This window comes from Temnothorax americanus, unplaced genomic scaffold, assembly GCF_048541705.1.
Source record: "Temnothorax americanus isolate GAGA-0224 unplaced genomic scaffold, ASM4854170v1 Scaffold25, whole genome shotgun sequence".
Lineage (NCBI taxonomy): Eukaryota > Metazoa > Arthropoda > Insecta > Hymenoptera > Formicidae > Temnothorax > Temnothorax americanus.
The window spans coordinates 1102425-1123243 of NW_027509391.1; the positions used below are offsets into that span (position 1 = coordinate 1102425).

Below are 20819 nucleotides of genomic sequence, written 5' to 3' on the forward strand. Positions count from 1 at the left end.
TTGAGAAAATATTTCAAATTGTAACAATCACGCAATAAATGCCGAATGTGCGCATCTTTCTATATTTCTAACAAACAGCGAAAGTGAAAATATTCGAAGGTTTATTTGACAGTCTGTGTTTGCGATCGAACTATACGTTGCATTATAATTACAGCCTGAAATCTAATGGATATCAGTGTCATACTACTCGTACTCGATTGTACGTGAAATCCATCGTGCTTCTCTTCTCATCAGGACTACGGAGGAGAGTCGGATGGATCGAGGGAAACTTTAGCGAGTCTCGCGGGGACACAGAATAATGCGTTCCCAATTTATGCATGAGAGAAGTGCTTGTGCACCGACCGCGACACGCAGGAGGACCCGCGTGTCTTCTCGACCGCGCTCGTTTAGAGCCCTGTCGCACATCCTCCTCGCTCGTTCACGCTCGTAACCACCTACACCGTAATCGCGCGGTATCGTTCCTTCATTGTGTGTGTGTGTGTGTGTGTGCGTGTGTGTGTGCGCGTGTGCGTGTGCGTGTGTGTGTGTGCGTGTGTGTGTGCGCGCGCGCGCGCGCCGTGGTTCATTCATTCACGTCGCCGTGTTTGCACGTATGTGCACGTGCACGGGAGCCGCGTACACGCACACACGCGCGACGACGGCGGCGATTCGCGCGGTCAAGCCCGTCGACGGCGACGACTCGCGCGGTCAAGCCCGACGACGGCGACGACGACTGTGAATGAAATAGTTGGATCTGTCAGTGCCAACTATCGCGCCGTTCCCGGTGTACGCGGGGGTTCGTCTCTTAGATCTTATCTGCTCGTCGTGCGTCGTCGCGCATAAAGGGGGTAGCGAGTGGCCGCGAAAAGAGCGCGATTACTCCGACCCGAAGGTCGCGCACCGTTCAAGGCTCTCGGAACCGCTTTAATCCATCCCGGTGAGTTCGATTCTCAATGCCGCGGGCGCGAAGGGGAAGCTTTCGACGGTGGTAGCGACCTGTGAACCGGAAGCGGTCCGTAGAAAATCATAAATTAAAAAAAAAAAAAAAAAAATCTTGGTTGCACCGTTAGTGGTTGAGAATAGCATTAAATTGCAATACAAAAGTTCGGTCGGAAGGTAGTAAAAACGAGGAGGACTTTTGCGATCTTCTTTCCCTCCCTCTTTCCCCCCACGAGACTCGGATGCATACGCTCGTTTTATTTTCAATTTAGAAAGGGGTCACGAAGAAGCGCGGCTGGACAGACGTACCTTTTAATTCGACCCTGAGCTACTTTTATAATCGCTGAATTGCAACCGACGGGGGTTACTATTTCTGAACTCTCGGAAATTAAGTCAGTTCCAGTCCCTGCGCGACACCTTCCGCCGGGACTTTTGATTTTATTTTCTTTTCTTTCTTTTTTTTTCCAATGACTTCGTAAACCGTCGTCATTCTGGAAAAGTTTCGTCGAGCGATAGCGTCGGGAAACGACCGATAACGAGTGTGAAATAACCGACGTGCGTGATAACGATTCAAGCGAGTGACGTCTGTATATCTATTATAAAATATAATTGCCGTTCAAAGAATGGCTCCACGAACTTTCATCGCCTAGCTTCCTTCCCGCTCGTGTAGCGTTCGTCCGCGCCGGATTTAGTTGATAACTGGTTCTGAACGGTCCACGTAATTTATACGTCTGCATTCCGATCTCGTTGGTCCGCGCTCTCGCGCGCGGAGGACTCCTTTTCCGAAATTGGTCGCGCGCGAAGAGGTGGGGTGGGCCGATTTGTCGCGTTAAGACAAATAGAATATAAGGGAAGTTACAAGCAAGGTGGTCCGGCGAGAGACTTGACGCGTGGACCATCTTCTCGCATCGACCATCGCGCGGAAATCGAATGAATGCCCTCACGTGCGCCGTAATGCGGAGCGACGCCGCGGACTCTTCCTCGGCCAGGACGACGAGCGAGTGCGTCGTCATCCGGCGCAGCTGACCAACGTGTAAGTATAACGACGAAGGATCGCATCTGCGGATTCTCGTCCGACGACGAAAATAATATAATCGCGAGCGAGCGAGCGAGCGAGACGGCCGGTGGGATAAGATACCTCGGGAGAGACGAGGTATCAGAGCGCATGTTAAGTTATTGCCCGTCATGGTCGAACTTAAACACGTGGAGTAATTTATCAATCTGCGAATATGTTACGGAAGCGCTTAGGCGCTCGCGTCGCCCGGAGAGCGGTTTGCGATTCTCGTCGGCGGAAAAGCGTCGCGATGTGAAACGCGACAACGGGGCCTGAAAATCCGGAAAAAACAACTTCTCCGCAATTCAGCATCAAGCTGATCGTCGATTTAGGATTCCTCTCTTCTACGCCCAATAATGAAACAAAATATAAAGTCTCATAAGTTTGTGAGATACGCTCGAATGTACAGTATTCGAAGCTACGGAGAAGTGTTACAACATTTATTACTGTAAAATGTAATGACACTTATACGAGCGTTTTTAAAATACTTAATCTTTATTCTAGCAGAGAGAAGCAACGGAAAAAGTTAGGCGCTAATATTGGAAAAGAGATCAAATGGGTGTAAAACATAGAATAGCGCCGTAAAAGTCTTTTACTTTTACTACTGAATAAATAAAGCGTGAAATATTAAGGAGCTCATGATAGTCTTTCAAAACAATATAAAACATGTTCTTCTCTAAAGATATCTCATCTTTAATATGATAGGACAATCACATGTCAATTATACATATTTTATAATTGATTGATATAATTGTATAATTTGTACAAGACTAAAAAGAAAAACGCTATTGGCGCGTTCTCCATGCCGTGTTTCGATATGGAATAGTCGCGAGCGCGGAAAAGTGAGAATTTAGCTGCTTATTGTTAGCACGGTGTTAAGTGACGATGAGAAGCGTGGCCGAGAGACCAGTGTGTAAAAATATCGCGGCGACGTCTCTGGGGGTACCGACAGTGCCGAATCGCTCGCGTGTGGTCCACTACGCGGAGGAGAGCTCATCTCAAGTTGCACGCGATAACGCTTTGCGTAAACCGGTCGCGAGTCCTATGCAAACAGGCGCATCTGTTTGATCTGTTATCGTATACTGCAGCCGCCACGATCGTGTCGCGATATGTTCTCGAAAGTCGCACCATCGGAAGCTATATAGCCCGCAATTGGAGAACGCGAACGCGAGACGACTTCCATCAATTAGCGATACGTTCGTTAATGTTTCGGCTTGAACTGCAGTCTTAATGGAACTTTTAAATGAAAAATTTATATCTTCTTGTTATCTCTCTGACTCGAATTTTTTTCTATCGCCAAAAAAACCGATGGATACTTCCACGATGAAACAATTGCGGTGGGGTTCCCCGTTTCGTTCTCCGATCTCTGTTTATTTGTGTACCCGACTGTAGCATCGCAAACAGTAATGGTTTAGATGGCATAAGGGTCCGTAATTGAAGAAGCAAGCGTAAGGTAGCGCTTGCGTAATGCTCTCTCGGCGATGCTCTTATTGTTGTCCGCCAACGTGTTTACGATACGTGGGTGGTGCACGTAGAAAGAAATAATAAACGCATACGCGTACAACGAGAGAGTTCAGTATTCGCCGAATTATCAGATGTGCGGTTAAAAATCTCGTAAATTAGAGACGTAAAATTTTAAGTTTCCCAAATTTATCTACTCCCACGCCTTAAGCACAGTCATCTTTTCGTAGATTGCAGAAATCCACTGGTTCCCGAGTAACACTTTTCGTGGTAGATATTTATTTATATATATATTATCGTAATTTCTCTTGCGAATTCAAATTGCAGTATAACACGCGACGTGATTTTAATATTAACGTGTAATTTTACTATTAATTTTAAATAAATTTTAATTTAAAAATTGGTCCGTAATTTCAAATTACTCTTTCAGTTAATCATAATTTACTACATCACTGACGCGTTATTTCATTGCGTTCTATGATGTAATGATGTATAATGTATGAAAGAATTTGGAATAAGATAAATGTAACTAATTGGGACAGAATACAAAGTGGTAAATTCAGTCTAACGAGTCACGAACTTGATTGTCTGACTAATTAATTGGGGTGGGTAATTCGCTCGAAACAATTGAGTCCTCGCCTGACAAATCTTAATTGGAAAAATATACGCGATTCATCGGTACTTGGGAACAGTCATGAACTCAGTGAGCTAGTATGTCAATTATATAATCATATAATGCGATAAAAACTACACTAACGATACACCCGGCATTTAACTCATCGCCATCGCTTATTTAGACTGCGCACTCAAAAAAATAATACAATAGATTTTTTAAAAACTGTATTAAAAACTATATCGCTCTTACTATCAAAAACTTTTGATTATTTCTTTCTTTCTTTTCTCTCTCTCTCTCTCTCTCTTTCTCTTCTCTTTAATTAAAATGTTATTGGTGTGCACGTGCGTATCACACATATCACGTATCACGCACATCATATAATGTATATCGCAATATATTTATAAATTATTTGTTTACGCTATATAATCAACTTGCAGAAGAATATCAAATACTGATTATCAGTTTTTTAAATAGATACCCAAGAAAGAGAGCCTTATCAAATGCACATCTGTGCTCGTGCGATGGTAACAATATACGTAACATGTACCCTACTATATACATATTATACTAATGTATGCATCTCTCTCTTCGACATATTCTAACGTGCGTCAAATTAATGAAATTAGGTAGATGAAAGAAATAGGGCACAAATTATAATTGCAAATGTGTGATGCAGCCGCGCTAGTATTCCAAATGAGAAGCGACACGCAGACCTGACGAGAGATCAGGTGTCGGTAAAATCTCATATCTCCATCTAAACGGACGGTAGAATCCACGCGTGCGACTAAATTATACGTGCGGGTATACGCCGTTTTATTGAAATTGCCGGGGAAAATCGTCGCGTATTTGAATGCGTTCCAGTTACACGATTTATTCAGACCCGGTTTCAATGTCGACCTTTGCCGAGTCAAGAGCGAATCTTACGTAATCGACGCTTTAAAAGGAACCACGCAAGGTATGCGTGTGCGAGCACCGCGAGCAGATAATATCGTTCCCAGTCGGATAAATGCCAAGATCTTCGATTGCAAGGGAACTCGGACTCGCGTTAAAAAGTTACATCTTCCGAAATAAATCCTGCGGAACTTAACGAAGTACGGTATGTTAAACAAATTATCTCAGAACTATCTTATCACTCTCCTTCCCTTCCTTAGCTTTAATTAATTGATTTATCCCGAAAAAGGTTTAGTGAAAAGTATGAAAAATAGAAAAACGTTAAGATATCAAGATTTATGTCATAAACGATTAAAGAGAGGAATTTTCTCTCAACCAGATAAAATAGAAATATATTAAGATCGATTAGATCAACTACAAATTGACTCCAATAAAATGTTAAGCCGCCGCTTGCTTATACTGCCTGTCAGATGGCTGAATTAAAAATATTAAAGTTTTAAGAAGCTCGAAGAAAAATAGAGAGGATGTTGGTTTTAATTTAAATATTTTTTTACTTTAATGCTGTGTATAAAATTAGCTATGTAAAATACCGCTCTTTGCGCTTTCAAAATCAAAGCAATGAAAAAACATTGTTGAAATAGTTTCGGTGCATTATCGTCACTCGGAGTTATAAAACGAGAGTGTAATAAACTCTCCGATAACGTGTAAACGAACAGGCACGGTGCATCGTAAAATTGTCGTTAACGACGTTGCCCTTGCAACATTATCGGTTTGTCAGCTGGCGGATATAGTTATCGGGCTCGAATCGTGCGTCTACGAATGAAACCCATAGAAGACCGATTGTCCAGTACATCGTGCAATGAGACGTCGGTATGCTCTATCGACTTAGCTGCGAATTTCGCGCGTCGCTAGAGAGACAATAACGAGAAAAATTTACGGCTCCAGAAAATGAAAAAATTCGCCGCCGAGGGAACGAATTTTTTCATTTTCGTGAGAGATGAACGTAAATTTCTTGTTCCGTAATTCGAAATTGAAAAGAATACCGCGAATCTCTCTCTCTGGGCGTTGAGATCCGATCGTGAGGAGGAAACTCGATCGAGCTCGTAAGTCGATCTCGAAGAATAAACTGTGTTATTAACAACGCCGATCGTGTCAATCGCTGGATCCTGAACGATGGGCATCCTCGCCTTGTTGATTAGAACGATCACGGGTCGACTATTCGAGTGAGTAGTGTTTGCAAACTTTTCGATATCCGACACCCGCGTTAGTTGGAACCTGCATAATTATAGACGTGCAAATACGTCGGATGTTCTAGATAGGCTATAACCGACTGTTAATCATCAAGGTGCAAATCGCAAATAGTCGCGCGTCGTTAAGAGTGTGTCGTTAGAGACACGGTCACCGAGTTTTTGATACCTGTCGCTTTTATTGCAGACGGTTTCTGCTATTTTAAACGATGTAACGAGCATTCCGTCGAGTCTCTGTACGAAATTCGACTTTCAATTGGAAACGTTAATTGTATTCGGTAATCTGACTTATCGCCACATCATTACGTATTATAGTTTTGATATGTTTCTCTTTTATAATTCTTCGAAGAACTCCGTCGATTTCGCTTGGTCGATAATTCGACGGTGATTAATTGGCATTCGCTCTAATTCGTCGTCATTCTCGTTCGTTCGCGATGTTGAGACCCGCGCATCTCCGACGTCAAATGCTCGTACGGCAGGAAATACACGCGTTTCAGCGGAGTTTAATCATTAGAAAAGCGGGACTACACACACGAGTGTGACCTAATCTTCAAGTTACCAGAATACAAATTGCCGTGTCACGAACGGCCGGAGTGTTACGGCTTCGCTCCTACACAGGATACGGTCATAGACGGGCCAGTGAATCCTATTCGCGCGTCATTGACCGACTGACTGTTATATGAGGGAATTTTTCCGCTCCACTTTAAATAAGGATTGCTGCTGAACAAGACGCGGTCCGCTGAATCGATCGAGATTGTAATTCCTGTATGCCTTCGTGGAGTCGTGTAATAGACTTTAATTATTGAGATTACTCCCTCGCGAGATGATGCGATATAAATTCGATATCGCGCGAAAAAGATTTACGCGTTATGTTATTTAAAAAAAAAAAGGATGAGTCAGTTCGACCCACATATACAATTTTCAATGTAAATTCATTGAATTTATTGCATCATCTCATAATAGCTAATTTAATCGGTTTGCTTTAATTTGCCAACTCGTTTGCATATGGCACATCGTGCGATCGATCGGCGTAATTGTATCTTTTTTCCCATCATATCACATTCATGGCCGTCAAGTTAACTGATGTAATTTTACGAGATACTGCGCATGAAGAAGCAAATTTAGAAAAAAAATAAATATGATGAAGCAAGAACTTCGCGGTGGCTCAAACAGAATAAAAAGACATAAAACGCAACTAATTCAATAGCCATAAATAAAGTTACGAAAAACTAAAAATGACGTGATTGAGTTCTCGGAGAGAATTATTTTAATTTCCTTAAAAGATATGAAAAATTAAATCTTAAATAATTTACACTTCCTAATACCTTTCCTACTTTTCAATGGCGCTTAAACTTGTGGGAATGCACAAGCCATCGTTTATCGCTTATAAAGACGTTACGCAATGTTGTATACTTGATGTGCACTCTTTATTCTCCGGAAATAATATCGGATAAGCTTAGAAAAAAATCAATATCAATTTTCTCGTGCTGACGGAAGTCACTAAACAGGGTTGACAATACAAGTTATTGTTTGCGGTCTAAAGATAGCCCTCGATCGATTTTATGCATTTGCATCACGATATTTAGGCCTTGATGCAGCATTTATAATGTCAAATGAAATTTCCATATACATTGAATTTTGAAGGTTGCCCACGACTAGATTTTACGAAATTGTGAAGGGAATCGGAGTAACAATTCTTAAATGCAAAATTATCATCTTAACATACGCAAATAATAAATCTACATATAAAAATATGTAACTTAAATTAGGAAAATTAGAAGTTATGGATGTGTAGAAAGAAGTAGGGTTTAAAAAAGTTAATTATTTTAGCTATTAATTATTTTATTGACGACTCTTAGACACGTTTGAGAAATTCTGTAACAAACGGAAAATAAAAGTTTGCCCAACATTACTTCATAATGTGCAGAACACGCGTAAACGATAATTGTGTCTGGTATATCGCTCTAATGGACTCGGTGTACAAAATGAAAATTGGCAGAATATTGTTGCTGAGGTAAATTATTGCTATACCATCAAATTACAGCGCATAAAGGCGAGTCGTCCATAAGCTGCGAAAATCATGCGAAACAGAGATGAGATTGTGCAACTCTCTCGTGTAATGCGCCGTAAATCCTATGAATGAACCAGAAGCTTCCGTATATACATCAGCTGTGCATCGATGACGTAACCGATGCCTATGCAATCACCATGGCACGTGTCTGGTATCACGCGCAAGAAGAGACATTGAACGTTACTCATCGCATATGGATTTTTTAGGGATCTCTGCAGATAGTTAAAAAATGATATGCCACTGCAAGCCCTTGTCTTAGAGATCCGAAAAGAATGCCGAGCTTAACTCGATTTGTAACAACACTGCGAAAGATAAAGTCACTCGGATGCTTTCAAACACAAAGACACAAATCTTACAGATTACTGAGCAGAGTGAAGACAAATCCGAGACTTAATAAGATTATAGCTAATGCAGCGAAGGCGCATCAGATGCACCGAAACGATGACGCAACCGTTCGCGGGGGCTTCCAAAGTGACGTCATTAGGATTTCAAACGCGAGGGCGACTTCTTGGAAATGACGAAGAACTCGAGGCGGGGGCGGCGAGATCATTGGATTACACAGCGCGGTTTAAACGAAAAGATGACGCAACCGTGATGACAATGGATCGACGCGAGTAACGTTACGTTGGGTTTCGGAGCGCGAAAGACACCCTTCCAGAGCCGTCCTGGGGGGTTCTAGGGGTGGTTCGCCATTGGCGCACAGGTACCGGAGAGTGGCGGTACGGCCGCGAGGAGTTTGCGGATGGTCTGTGACTGGGAAGTCACAGTGGATCGATAAACTTGCGCTTGCTCCCTCCGGCGCGCCGCTGACACACACAGACAGAGGCTCGTGTGTCTCCAAACTAGTTTTAAGGAGGCATGCATGCACGCGAGTACGATGCGCGATCGCGATCAGTCGCGATGTAACCGCAGAGTGAAACGGCCTCACACCAGGCCACCGGGTGACCACCGTCAGATGCTGGATGTGGGCTGATCTCGCGCCGAAGAGCCGATCACCCGGACCACGAAGCCGGCGATCAGCAATCTGGACACTGAGGTGGGCCCGACGGGAACGTGGGTCTCGTGGGAACGTCGGGGGTCCGTCTGGGACCACGCCTGAGGATCCAGGTACGAGCGAAGGGACGGAACAGCCGGATTCGGAGAAGCCGGATTTTGGTCCGGTCCAACTGGGCGTTTCGGCGAAGGAGCGCGATTTATTTTAAAGACGAATCTCGCGAATCTCATTTTATTCAGCGAAAGAGTTTCCAGGGACTAATATTCAATCGGCTTAGATTAATTCTCGCGCGTTACTAAAAATTTTAAGTCGTGAGCAGGTTGTAACAGCTGACACAAGTCAGCACGCAAATGAAATCTTGCGCGATTCAGACTTAGGAGAATTAAAACGACAGAGAAAGAATAATTGAATAGGTCAGTTCCATAACACAATTCACGTTTTAAAAATTTAAAAAATTATTTTAGAAGGTACAAATATTGAAATTTTAAAAGATAAGTCCCGATTAATTTTTCGCTGGTATTTTTCAGGTGTTAGAAAAATGAATTAAATCGCTAGCAAATCAAAGTCCTTGCTCTCTTCGGAGCGTCACCTCGCATGATGCTGAATCCAATTTGACGAGGCGAGACATATGTCGCGATATCGTTATCTCGGACTCCCAGGTAGCCGCTGATAAGTTTTGTTATCGCGTTTCCGAGGATCCCTTCTACAATCGGAAGCGCGGGAAAAATAAGAACCGGTCAGGGGCATCGTCGGGACGAAGGTCGGACCCGCGTCTTCGAGAATGCGTTTTTCCCGCCGCGTGTCAGCCGCGCGCTACCTGTTTTTCGATTATTCGGGAAACCGCGACGGACGAAGGACGTGAGATATGCATGATAGCATCCGTGCGCTCCGTCGAAGCTCTCCGACGAGGAGAGACTTGATTGCACGTAGGTTAAGGTCACGAGAACTCGTGTGATTCGCGCGATGCAAATCGCGTGCTTTCCAGAGCCGCTAACCGGTCGATGCATGACGCAAGGTACAGCTAATATCATCAGACAATGAATACACGATCGCGGTTTGATCGTCGCGCGCGCGGGTGACACGACATTGATCTTTATTGATCAGGCCGGCCGCGGCGGCCTAGTTGTGTCTTGATTGTCGCGATTAAATCTTTCGTGCTCTTCATTTGACGACGAAGGAAAATCAAATGTGTCACCTTTGCAAAAAAATATACCGATCAAACAGAACCGATCTTGAGAAGCTGTGCGTTTCTAATCTTCGGATCACAAAGAATAATGAACAAACAGTAATTGGACTAGAAAATTAAATATTCCAATTAATAAAGAAGTATCAACGCTCAAAATAAGCAAAACTGACAATAAGTGAGAAAGTCAATGGCCAAATTACGAGCATGAGGTGTTGGTTTAAAATAAAATCGAAATTATTTACAAATGTCTTTATCATATTTTTGTAAATAAACTCGATTTTATTTTAAACCAACGCCTCATTATGCTCATAATTTGGTCGTTGACTTTCTCACTTAAATATTCAATTTCAAAATAAATAAAGTTTCTATCTGTTTATTTATTCAGTCATAATACTTATCGTATAGGACGTCTTCCTTTCTTTCTAGTTCTAGAGCGTGATAGTCTTTAGGTATCGATGTTACAGTTAAGATTACGAAGGTAACATTACAGCCGATTTGGCCTTAATCAAGCTGCTCTCGCGGTTATACAATTTCCACGCGTAAGGTCACCGCACGATTGAACATCGTTATCGTCGTTGACGTACCCATCTGCAACGATATCGAAACGCGCATCCGTGGATTTCAGAACACAGATAACCGAAAATCTGACGTCAAACTTAATCCGATTTGATCGACAAATTTGATTGAAAATTAAATGGAGAATTAAATGGATCGCGGCGATGCGAATAACTAATCAACGTCAATTATGTAAATTATTTTATTTACGTAATGGAGCACACGCGTGCGTTAGTGCGAGATACAGTGGGATTACCGCAAAACAGATTATAGCGATTTCTTCCGAGGCGGAATTCAAGTGGGAGGCAATTGAACGTGTTACATGTTAATTAGAAGCACACGTGATGTGTGTGAAACGCGTCTATTCGTGATACTATATTTGCACGATACACATGATAAGTACTCACGCGGCGCAAAATCACGGAAGCATTTAGTCGAAGTGCCTTCGCACACATGACAGTACCTTTCACGATATCGTTTCGTAAGTGTGATTTGAAGATTAGATAATTATCTAAGAATAAAATCAAATCGCAGAATCGATTCACGAGTAATTAGAATTCGATCTATGATAATTAGGAAATACTTGGAGGTGAATCTTTAGAGTGATGTAAAGTTTATGTGGCAAAGAATCTGTTCCCTGGAAATTATTTGACAAAGTTTGTGTGACAAATATAAACTTTGTGAAAGCAATTGTGTTTTAGACGTGTCATTTTGCTCCAATTAGAAAATTACCGCCTATCTAACGCGCTTACATATCGAGTAAACTTTTGAATTTTTATAGCGACTCCAACCCTGATTAATCCATGCTCCACGTGCTCCACTAATCTCGCAATTAGATTAACATGACGATTGTGTTTGGCAGTGATCCTCAGATAGGAAGAGGCTGCTCACCTTTCTTCGATCCGCACGTCACTGGATGATTCACATTTTGATTTTCGCCGTGATTAACAGCAGTTCCTGAACGAATATCTAATCAGAGAAAGAGAGAGAGAGAGAGAGAGAGAGAGAGAGAGAGAGAGAGAGAGAAGAGAAAGATAGTTGCTGTACCGCGGCATAATTACGTAATTTACGTTATTTGTGTCTTGAAATACAACCGCCGTCAGCGTCGTTGTCGGCGGCGCGAATCTTATCATTCTCAAAGGAGAATGGTTGTATATTCGCGGCAGCGAGTATCACACAGCCCTCAGTAGGAAGATGATAGAGAGCCAGGTGCATCAACATCCGGTACGAGTGCCGCCCGACAAGCCACAGTCGCTCCAGACTGCCAATACCGGCGTCAAGTTCGAAAAGTACGTTGGAAAGTATTGTGCGAAAAATTTTCGGTCTCTTGATTGTAAAAGAAATAGAATTTTTTCAAAATATCGAGTTGAAAAACGCGAATCGGCGCGCTCGCTCGAATGTCAAGAAGCGACGAGCGAGTGACAGTGCTCGGCATGGAACTAAAACCAACCGCGAATTAAAGAGGAATTACGTGCATGGTGGAATTAATTGTGGATTTACGCACGTGCATGATTTACGATGATCGCATCATGCGCTCATTCATCCGGCATCGATTCATTTTGCATCACTTAATCCACTTTTCAATCAACGTCACTTTTTTCTTTTTTAATTTTGTATTGTTAAAGACGAGTGGATTTTTTTCGAGATAATTGCGCGATTTTAATTCTTCTGATCGAATCAGATTAATGATCGATCAGCGTATAAGGATTTCTAAAAATGAAATACGATCTATTTGTCACAAATAGAATATTGCTAAATTATGTGTAAGTTATAAAAAACTTTTATCAAGTGCTGTTCTAAGATTTACGTCAATTTTCAAGTAATATCAATATTAACAAATTCTTATTCTGCGGAGTTTGGGAAATCGAAAAGACGAATGTTCTACGATCGCAACGTAACGTCCCATCATTCCGTTACCGCAAAATGGCATTTGGCAATTTCATTCCAATAGGTACTATGATAAACCGTAACGGTTCGAGTTTATTACCCATTAACGACCGTAGCCAAAGGGTTAATGAGACTCTCTGGTATTTCGCGCGGGGAAAAAAAAAAGTTTAACCAGCAGAGATCTCCTTTCTGTCGGCAGTGAGCAATGTAAGGAGCCTCTGCTTCCGGAGAAGCAGAACTCCCACAGGATGACACCGACCGACGGCCGCTCGCGGACAACCTCCGAGTCGAAGGACACCATAAGCACCCCTACCACCACCGCCAGCACCACCACAACCACTAATGGACAGGCGGCAGCGGTGAATTCCGGTGGACACGCCACCGAGGACTGTCTCGAGGTGACCATCTTCGACGAGGGCATCGATGGCGGCCGGCTGCCGGACGTCGTCGCTGAGAGCAAGATCTATGGCGTGACCGAAGAAGACGAGCCGGTCGAATCGTACTTGGCGATTACCATCCAGGTTTTCATACCCTTCCTCATCGCCGGGCTGGGCATGGTGGGCGCCGGATTAGTCCTCGATCTCGTCCAAGTACGAACGAAATTTACCTTTGTCATGACAAACCTTCGCGCGAACGATCCTTCTCTGGAAATACCTTACGAAATATAGGAATATAAGAAATCAATTCGATAACACGCGAACATGTTCTTAAATAGAACGTCCAACTCATATAGCCGCAACATTGATGAACTTAGTGTCAATTTTTTTTATTTGTACATAGTGTCGAATGTTTTAATATATAAAATATTAAATTATTTATAGAATTTGCTTAAAATTAGTCATAGAATTTGATCTTTAGATTCATTTATTTTATTAATGAGATGTAAAATCAACTTTAAATCGATATGATTTTGATAGTATTAACTTTATTTGATCAATGAATTTTTGTGTCCTCTTGCAGCACTGGGTAGTCTTCGAGAAAGTCAACGAGCTTATGATTCTGGTACCGGCGCTTCTTGGCTTGAAGGGTAATCTAGAAATGACTCTGGCGTCGCGTCTTTCTACTCAAGCGAATCTCGGACACATGGACATGCCGAAGGAGCAATGGCACATGATCGTCGGGAATCTCGTCTTAATACAAGTAAGTGTCATTGATTCGATCGGACTGAATTGTACTGATTTTTCCAATAAGAAACGATTGATTCGCGTCTCTCCCGCGATAATCAACGCAGGTGCAATTTTATCAGCTATTTCACCTTTGAAGTAAACAGTTGTATGAAATAACAGAGGTTTATCGATAGCACGCCAAATGTGTTATTTTTGGCATAAAGTCTTAAAAAGCAAACCACGTGCGCTACCACGGATGCTCGCATTCAGCCGCGGGAGTTTACTTTCGCGAAACTGGTTCTAACTAGATGTTCCACAATTAAACGCCGATATTTGCCGTTTGTCATACGAGGGACTCCTAACTTAATTCCGCCGAATACATTGCGAAACGCATATTGGCTCGCTTTGGCGCCGTGTATTTTTCCTCCTGGAATCTCTCTGTTCTCGGTCGGCCTACCCGACTTTTCGACTCCACAAAATGCAAACGTTCGCCACGTCTTGTTCAATAACTATGCGACGCAACACGCGGAAAAGTTCTACGCTAATAATCACCCGGTTTCTTATCATCTAGCAGCCTTATCATCTAACGTCAATATATTCACGGAATTAGATGTTTTTTGGGTTCAAGTTCAGTCTCGCGAATTTCCAGCGGCGATCGGCGAGGCTCTCACGATTCCGCCGACTGGCGATGACCGACGAAATTGCCGTAACCCGCAAATCTCGACACATCCACGCTATCTGTCGACATCATTGTCGATACATCCTGGAAATCGTAAATTGGCAGAGAATACCGCGAAACGACGCGGACAATTTGACCCGTGGTTAGCAGTTAATTGTGAAACGAGCCGACGGCACGATTCCGGGAAAGCGAGCAACGTTTCTCCTAGCCGCTCGATTTAACGAATTGAGAGCTATACACGCGCTCCGCCCGTCTTATCATTGGCGCCACGATTTTATTTTATTATGTGTTCAACGCTCACAACGACGATGATAGACGACGGCCTTCGGGAAGCCGACTGTTTACCGTATGATCCTATGGTCGTGTGCGAGCACGAGCTGGTTACCTCACGAGACACACACACACACGCGCGCGATAAATGACACGTATACTTCAACAAATCGGTATCCATACGGGACGTTTGAAATTTTCGACGGTAAAAATTAAAGATGATTCCCCAATACAAATCGATCGATTATGCTAATATAATGTAGATTGTAGATTATAAAATTCCCAGAATTACTAAAGTTCTCCAAACCTTCTGGAATTCTCCTTCAACTCGTGGCTGGCTGTTCTTTCAATTTTTTTCCGGCATTGAAAATATTTTGCGAAATATCTATTGAAATAAATATTTATTGACGGTTTATTAAATTCAACTTTGCTGAAAAACTTTTCTTTGTCGAGCAACGACTCCTGATTTTCAACATGGTATGTTTCAATAACTTTAATCGTTGGAAAAATTGAAGAAACAAGCGAGGAAATTTAATTTCTCTTCAGCCATCAAGTTTTTATCGGGAGGTTCGTTACTCAGGGTTAAAATTCATCCTAATTGTGCGCAGTGTCAAGCGATAGTGGTGGGCTTCCTGGGTTCCGTGGTGGCGATCGTGATGGGTGCCTTCCGCAACGGCACGGTCTCCCTGGACCATGCCTATCTACTATGCGCCAGCAGTTTGGTCACCGCGTCACTCGCTTCTTTCGTTCTGGGCCTTATTACCGCGGGCGTCATCGTCTTCTCCCGTCATTGCCACATCAATCCGGACAACGTGGCCACGCCGATAGCTGCTAGTCTCGGCGACATCACGTCGCTGGCACTCCTCTCATGGATCGCCACTATACTCTACGAATCCATTGACAAGCAGGACTGGGTGGCACCCCTCGTCATAGCCTGTTACGTCCTCGTAACCCCGCTCTGGGTATGGATCGCCAAGAAGAACAAGTACACCAACGATGTGCTCTACTTCGGCTGGACGCCGGTCATGGTGGCCATGTTGATCAGCAGGTAAAAAGAGAGCGTTTCTCAAGTTCTTCGATCTTGAAGTAAATAATTGTTATCGTTCAAAGGCCTATTATTAGATCTTTATCGCATTTCAAGTACAGCTCGAGATAAAGAAGAATCTATAAATATAAAATTTTTCACAGCTGTGGCGGTCTCATACTGGAGTTTATGGTGTCGCGCTTCGAGAACTTGACGGTGTTCCAGCCGGTCATCAACGGCGTCGGCGGGAACCTGGTGGCCGTCCAGGCCAGCAGGATATCAACGGCGCTTCACAAACAGGCCGAACTCGGCACGCTTCTAATCCCACCGGGCCTCACGCATCCCGTCATCTTCATCACCCCAATTGCCAATTTTTTCGGGAAAGGTATTCTCTTTCGGTTTTCAACAAATTATCAAAATTATCGGGATTTTTCATTGCCTTGTTTCTTCAGGTATACACGCCAGAACCACGAGAGTCCTGATGACAATGGTGATACCGGGGCACATTATTTTCATTTACCTGATCAATTACATGAAGGACGGCAACACGTCGATGACGCCGCTCTTCGTCTTCGTTTACCTTTGCGCGGCGATGCTGCAGGTCGCGGCGCTTCTCTACATCGCCTACATAATGATCCACTGGATGTGGAAGCGGAAGATTGATCCCGACAACTCGGCGATCCCGTATCTGACCTCGATGGGTGACTTGCTCGGGATCAGCCTGCTAGCGATTGCCTTCCAATTTCTGTACCTGGTCGGAGATCAAGATTTCGACGCGCCCTGACCGTAGTAAGATTCATTTTTGCGTGACTACGAGCGTGACTGACGGCAATCATGATAATTTCGCATGCTAGTTTTATTATTTGCATGCACCGTAATTGCACCACAGTTGGAATTATATTTTCAGGAATGCTGTGATATTAATTCCATTATAATAACATTAAAAATCGATTACGTCGGGAAGATTTTCACAGAGCAAAGATAAAGATTGCTATCTTTGAACTTTCACCGTTATAATGTTTGAAATATCGATTTATCGCGTGCCCAACCGACTGAACAACTTATCTACGAACGCTCGAACGACGTGTTGCATTTTTTTTACAGGAAGTCGCAAATTATAGCGTTCTTCGGCGGGCGGGACGCACAAGTTAGAACTGTCGGACCGAAAGGGCATTCCTACGAGGCTGTGGTCGTCTGAAAGTATATTTCATCAAATCCAATCGTCGATCTGCCAGTCCGCCGACGAGTCTCACGGACGGATAGTCGCAATGGTATTATACTTGACAAAGCATTAATAATTCATCACTTATATCCTGCGTTCGCTAAGAATTAATTAAAAGCGAGGTATCGAGTGTATCGTTTGCATTTTGTGAAAACCGGTCGAATTTCATTTCCATTATCAAGGCGAATATCTCGATACTTAATAATTCATAAATTTTTTACGGATGCAAGATACAAGTGACTAATCGTTAATATCTTGTCAAGCCGAGCGGGCGCGTTACTCAGGTTTTAATTAGCTACTAATATATCAGAAGGTCGGTAGCACGTGGCAAATTAATTCGTCGACTATCTAAAAATTACGATTGTATTTTAAAACATGGAATCTTTCCGAATAACCGTATCTCCGGAATTCAAGCCTAAAGTTCGAGAATTAATTTCTTCAAGAATGGCCGATAAAAAAAGGTAATTTAATTAACAAGTTTACCAAGCAACGGCAATAATTTTGTGGATTCTTTGGCAATACATATTTGATGAAATATCCCTCGAACGCGTGACACGAAGCCTAAAATTCGCTAGCTTTGGAACTTGAAGATTTCAAGAACCTAAAGCATAATTTTTCGGTGTATTGCAAGTCAAAAATTAGAGAGATTGCCGTATTTTTTAAGAGCAGTCAGAAATAATTTACAAAGTCGCATATTGAATTACAATCGCGGGAATTGCAATAGCAATTTAATGTTAGGACTCCGTAGTTGATTTATTCTCGGGCTCTTAGCGAGAATTCTGATTCTTCCACGGAGCACGCGTAAATAAAAAAACACGTGTAGTCGTAATACCAACACGTATGTGTCTTCGAATAGTTGCCTTTGTATACGACGAAATTTAGGTAGGTATTTAGAAGCTGCCACAAGACCTATTTTTGGAAGCTTTGGAGAAGCTCTCGGAGATTTACTCGAGCCTGAAATACTCGCCGCATAAAGGTTCTATGTTAACACTTGCGGTGCGTTTAATCGGAATTTGGTCTTCCTTACGCAAATAACTGATTCCAAGATTTTTTAATCTTTTGAATTATTTATTAATAGTATGCGGGACATTTTTCGGATCTAGAGAACAATCGCCTGAAAGGTAGAATGCATTATCGGGTTAAAAATCGAGTCGATGACGTAAGTTATCGCGAGTACGAGAGCCAGCAAAATCTCGTACAACAAAGAGATGCACTAGCACTATTTATTGTATTTTTCAAAGATTCAAGTGGATTCTAGAGATTTTGTAGACAAAAATCGGAATACAAACGCGATGATTGAAGCTAGCGTCTAAAGCTGACATAGAGACGAGTGCGCAGTTGTTAATAAATTAATCCACGAATTTTACTCGATCACCTATATCGAGGTGTCATTAGTCGATTGGAAAGTCCGCGCAAAGGGTACAAGGATGAGCCTTGGCGAAATTGTGCACGAATAGCATCGCTTCGAGGGGAGACAACGATGAGCTCGGCGTTTGAAAACCGATTGCATTTACGAGTTAACGTCCCGTTGACGATTATCTCTGACGTCGTGTGAACGATTTAATTCGAACCCTGACACGATTGCAACATGTAGTACAATACGCTTTTGTGTTCAGAAAAATTGTAAGCAACACTTCGGTCGATAATTTAATTTCGCTCGGTGCGTCCGTCACAGCTCACGCGGACGATAGGCTGTATAGTATTGTAAATTAGGATAATTCGTGATGAAAAGGGAGGAAGGGAACGAAGAGAGGCGTCGTTATATATTTCCGTGTACATATTACCGTGTAACGTACGTGTTTTACGTACGTTGCGTATGTTTTACAGGCGCCGCGTCGAAGACTAATATTTAGTCTTCGCAATAGGGGGGAGAGAGATTCACGTCCAAGTCGACATCGCCTTTCGGCCCACACACGTTCAGTATTATCGCTTTTACGACGTTGCCATCGCTGAGACACGGCGGGTATATCCACTATATCCCGATCCCGCCGACAGAACATTCCGCTTCTTCGGCACCGCGTGTGTCTTCTCGCGAACTGCGTTCAAGTCGATCCGATTAAGATAGCACAGTGCACTTATTCTAATTAAAAAGAAAAAAAAGAAGAAAAGGATCATACGATACGTTTTGCGGTTGCGTGATTTAACAGTGCATGAATTCGTTTGAGGTTTACTGTCGAATCATCTTCACTCGCGGTTAGTTGCTTCATGAGTTTCGTCGACGCAGTAGAAACGATTATTTTAAGTAAAATGTAAAAAGAAAAAGAAAAAATGCGCTCGCGAATTTTTTTTCGTGAATTCTCGCAGCGATATTCTTAAAATGATATGCGTTTTGTTATGCAGTCGAGTACTTTAAAAAAAAATTAACTTTTATCGCTCGTAGCATTATTTGCTATCGTTATTTGCTTTATTTTATATAAAAAATAATGTATGTGTATATTTCTCTTCTTTTTTTTTTATATACGTTTGTTAGTTCTGTTGTTAAGTAGTTGTGACGAGCACAATGATCGTATCATGAACAAACGTGCTATAAATACGCAGACAATAAATATGCAATCTGAGGACGGATGTGTAAAGTATTTTGTATGTGTAAAAAGTTGAAGGGAATTTATAAGATTCCTCTGTACAAAGCCGACTTTTGCAAATAAAAATGACAAAAAAAAACTATATATATTTTAAACCATTTTACTCTCGCTACACGTGAAATTTTTAAAGGAGAACGGAGCTATCGCGGAGGAGAACGTATGCTGCCACTCGATCGCCCGATTGCAAACCCTCGTCTCGACGTGACGGCGACTATATAGAGACAACGTATATAGTCGTTTAAACTTTATCCGTAAACACAGCGTTTATTCCGCAAGTTATAACGACGAACGTACAAGACAATAATCGTACAAGCGGCAGAAGGAGAAAGGAAATATTTTGTATACGACACTCCGTGTATGTGCATGTCTTGCGAACAATAAAACTGAATAATACTTCGACGAGGGGATCGAGCAGCGCGTACTTCGGAAATAATGTTCCTGTCTACGTTAAGTCTACGTTTTAAAATGTAAAAAAAAAAAGGGAAACGGGAGATAGGCACTCCGCATCGTTACCGATCGACGTCGCAGATTATGTCTGACGATGTCTGTAGTCTATTACGCGGCATTAATCACGAATTCCACGACGAGGAGGAGAGCGTAACGCAATGATAATCGCGCGGCAATTGCCTGACGTCCAGCTGAAGTCATTAACTGTTAAATACGAAGTGGTCGAGCAGCATAGTGTTCGAGAAATATTTTGACGTAGATCTCACCGAGATGTAATTTTGTAAAATATGTATAATAAAATGTACGCAAAAAACGTTTCCTCTGACTTTCCTTTTACATAACTTTTTACGATATTCGTTTCGTATAACGAGGCATTAGAGAACTCGGTAAATTCAGACAATAATAAAATAAATAATACTTATATTCATTCCTATTTTTGCTTTTGATTCTGATTAAAATATTAAAATGTAATAAAGCATGTTAACATCTATAATTAAGAAATATATATAATAACTATAATATATATTGTTTTATTACTTTTATTTTGAGTTGCATTTTAAAATGTTTAAAGGTCTAAAGTAAATGTATTTATTTACACGAATTTACGTC

At 42.2% G+C, this 20819-nt stretch overlaps 1 protein-coding gene across 5 annotated transcripts; it reads left to right on the plus strand.

Moving 5' to 3' along the window:
* The first annotated feature begins 581 nt into the window (after window positions 1-581).
* Window positions 582-20527, plus strand: LOC143899078 (solute carrier family 41 member 1-like). Of its 5 annotated transcripts, none has more exons than XM_077409051.1 (8): window positions 582-1951; window positions 11856-12282; window positions 13080-13470; window positions 13841-14020; window positions 15544-15983; window positions 16124-16344; window positions 16412-16748; window positions 17064-20527. In XM_077409051.1, exons 2-7 carry the CDS (start codon window positions 12188-12190, stop codon window positions 16741-16743), a joined length of 1659 nt encoding a protein of 552 aa, XP_077265177.1. In that variant the 5' UTR covers window positions 582-1951; window positions 11856-12187; the 3' UTR covers window positions 16744-16748; window positions 17064-20527. The 5 variants fall into 5 exon arrangements, with proteins under 5 accessions (XP_077265177.1, XP_077265179.1, XP_077265178.1 ...); XM_077409050.1 differs by lacking the exon at window positions 582-1951 and adding an exon at window positions 8448-9365; XM_077409053.1 differs by lacking the exon at window positions 11856-12282 and having other exon boundaries at window positions 590-1951.
* Window positions 20528-20819: the final 292 nt, after the last annotated feature.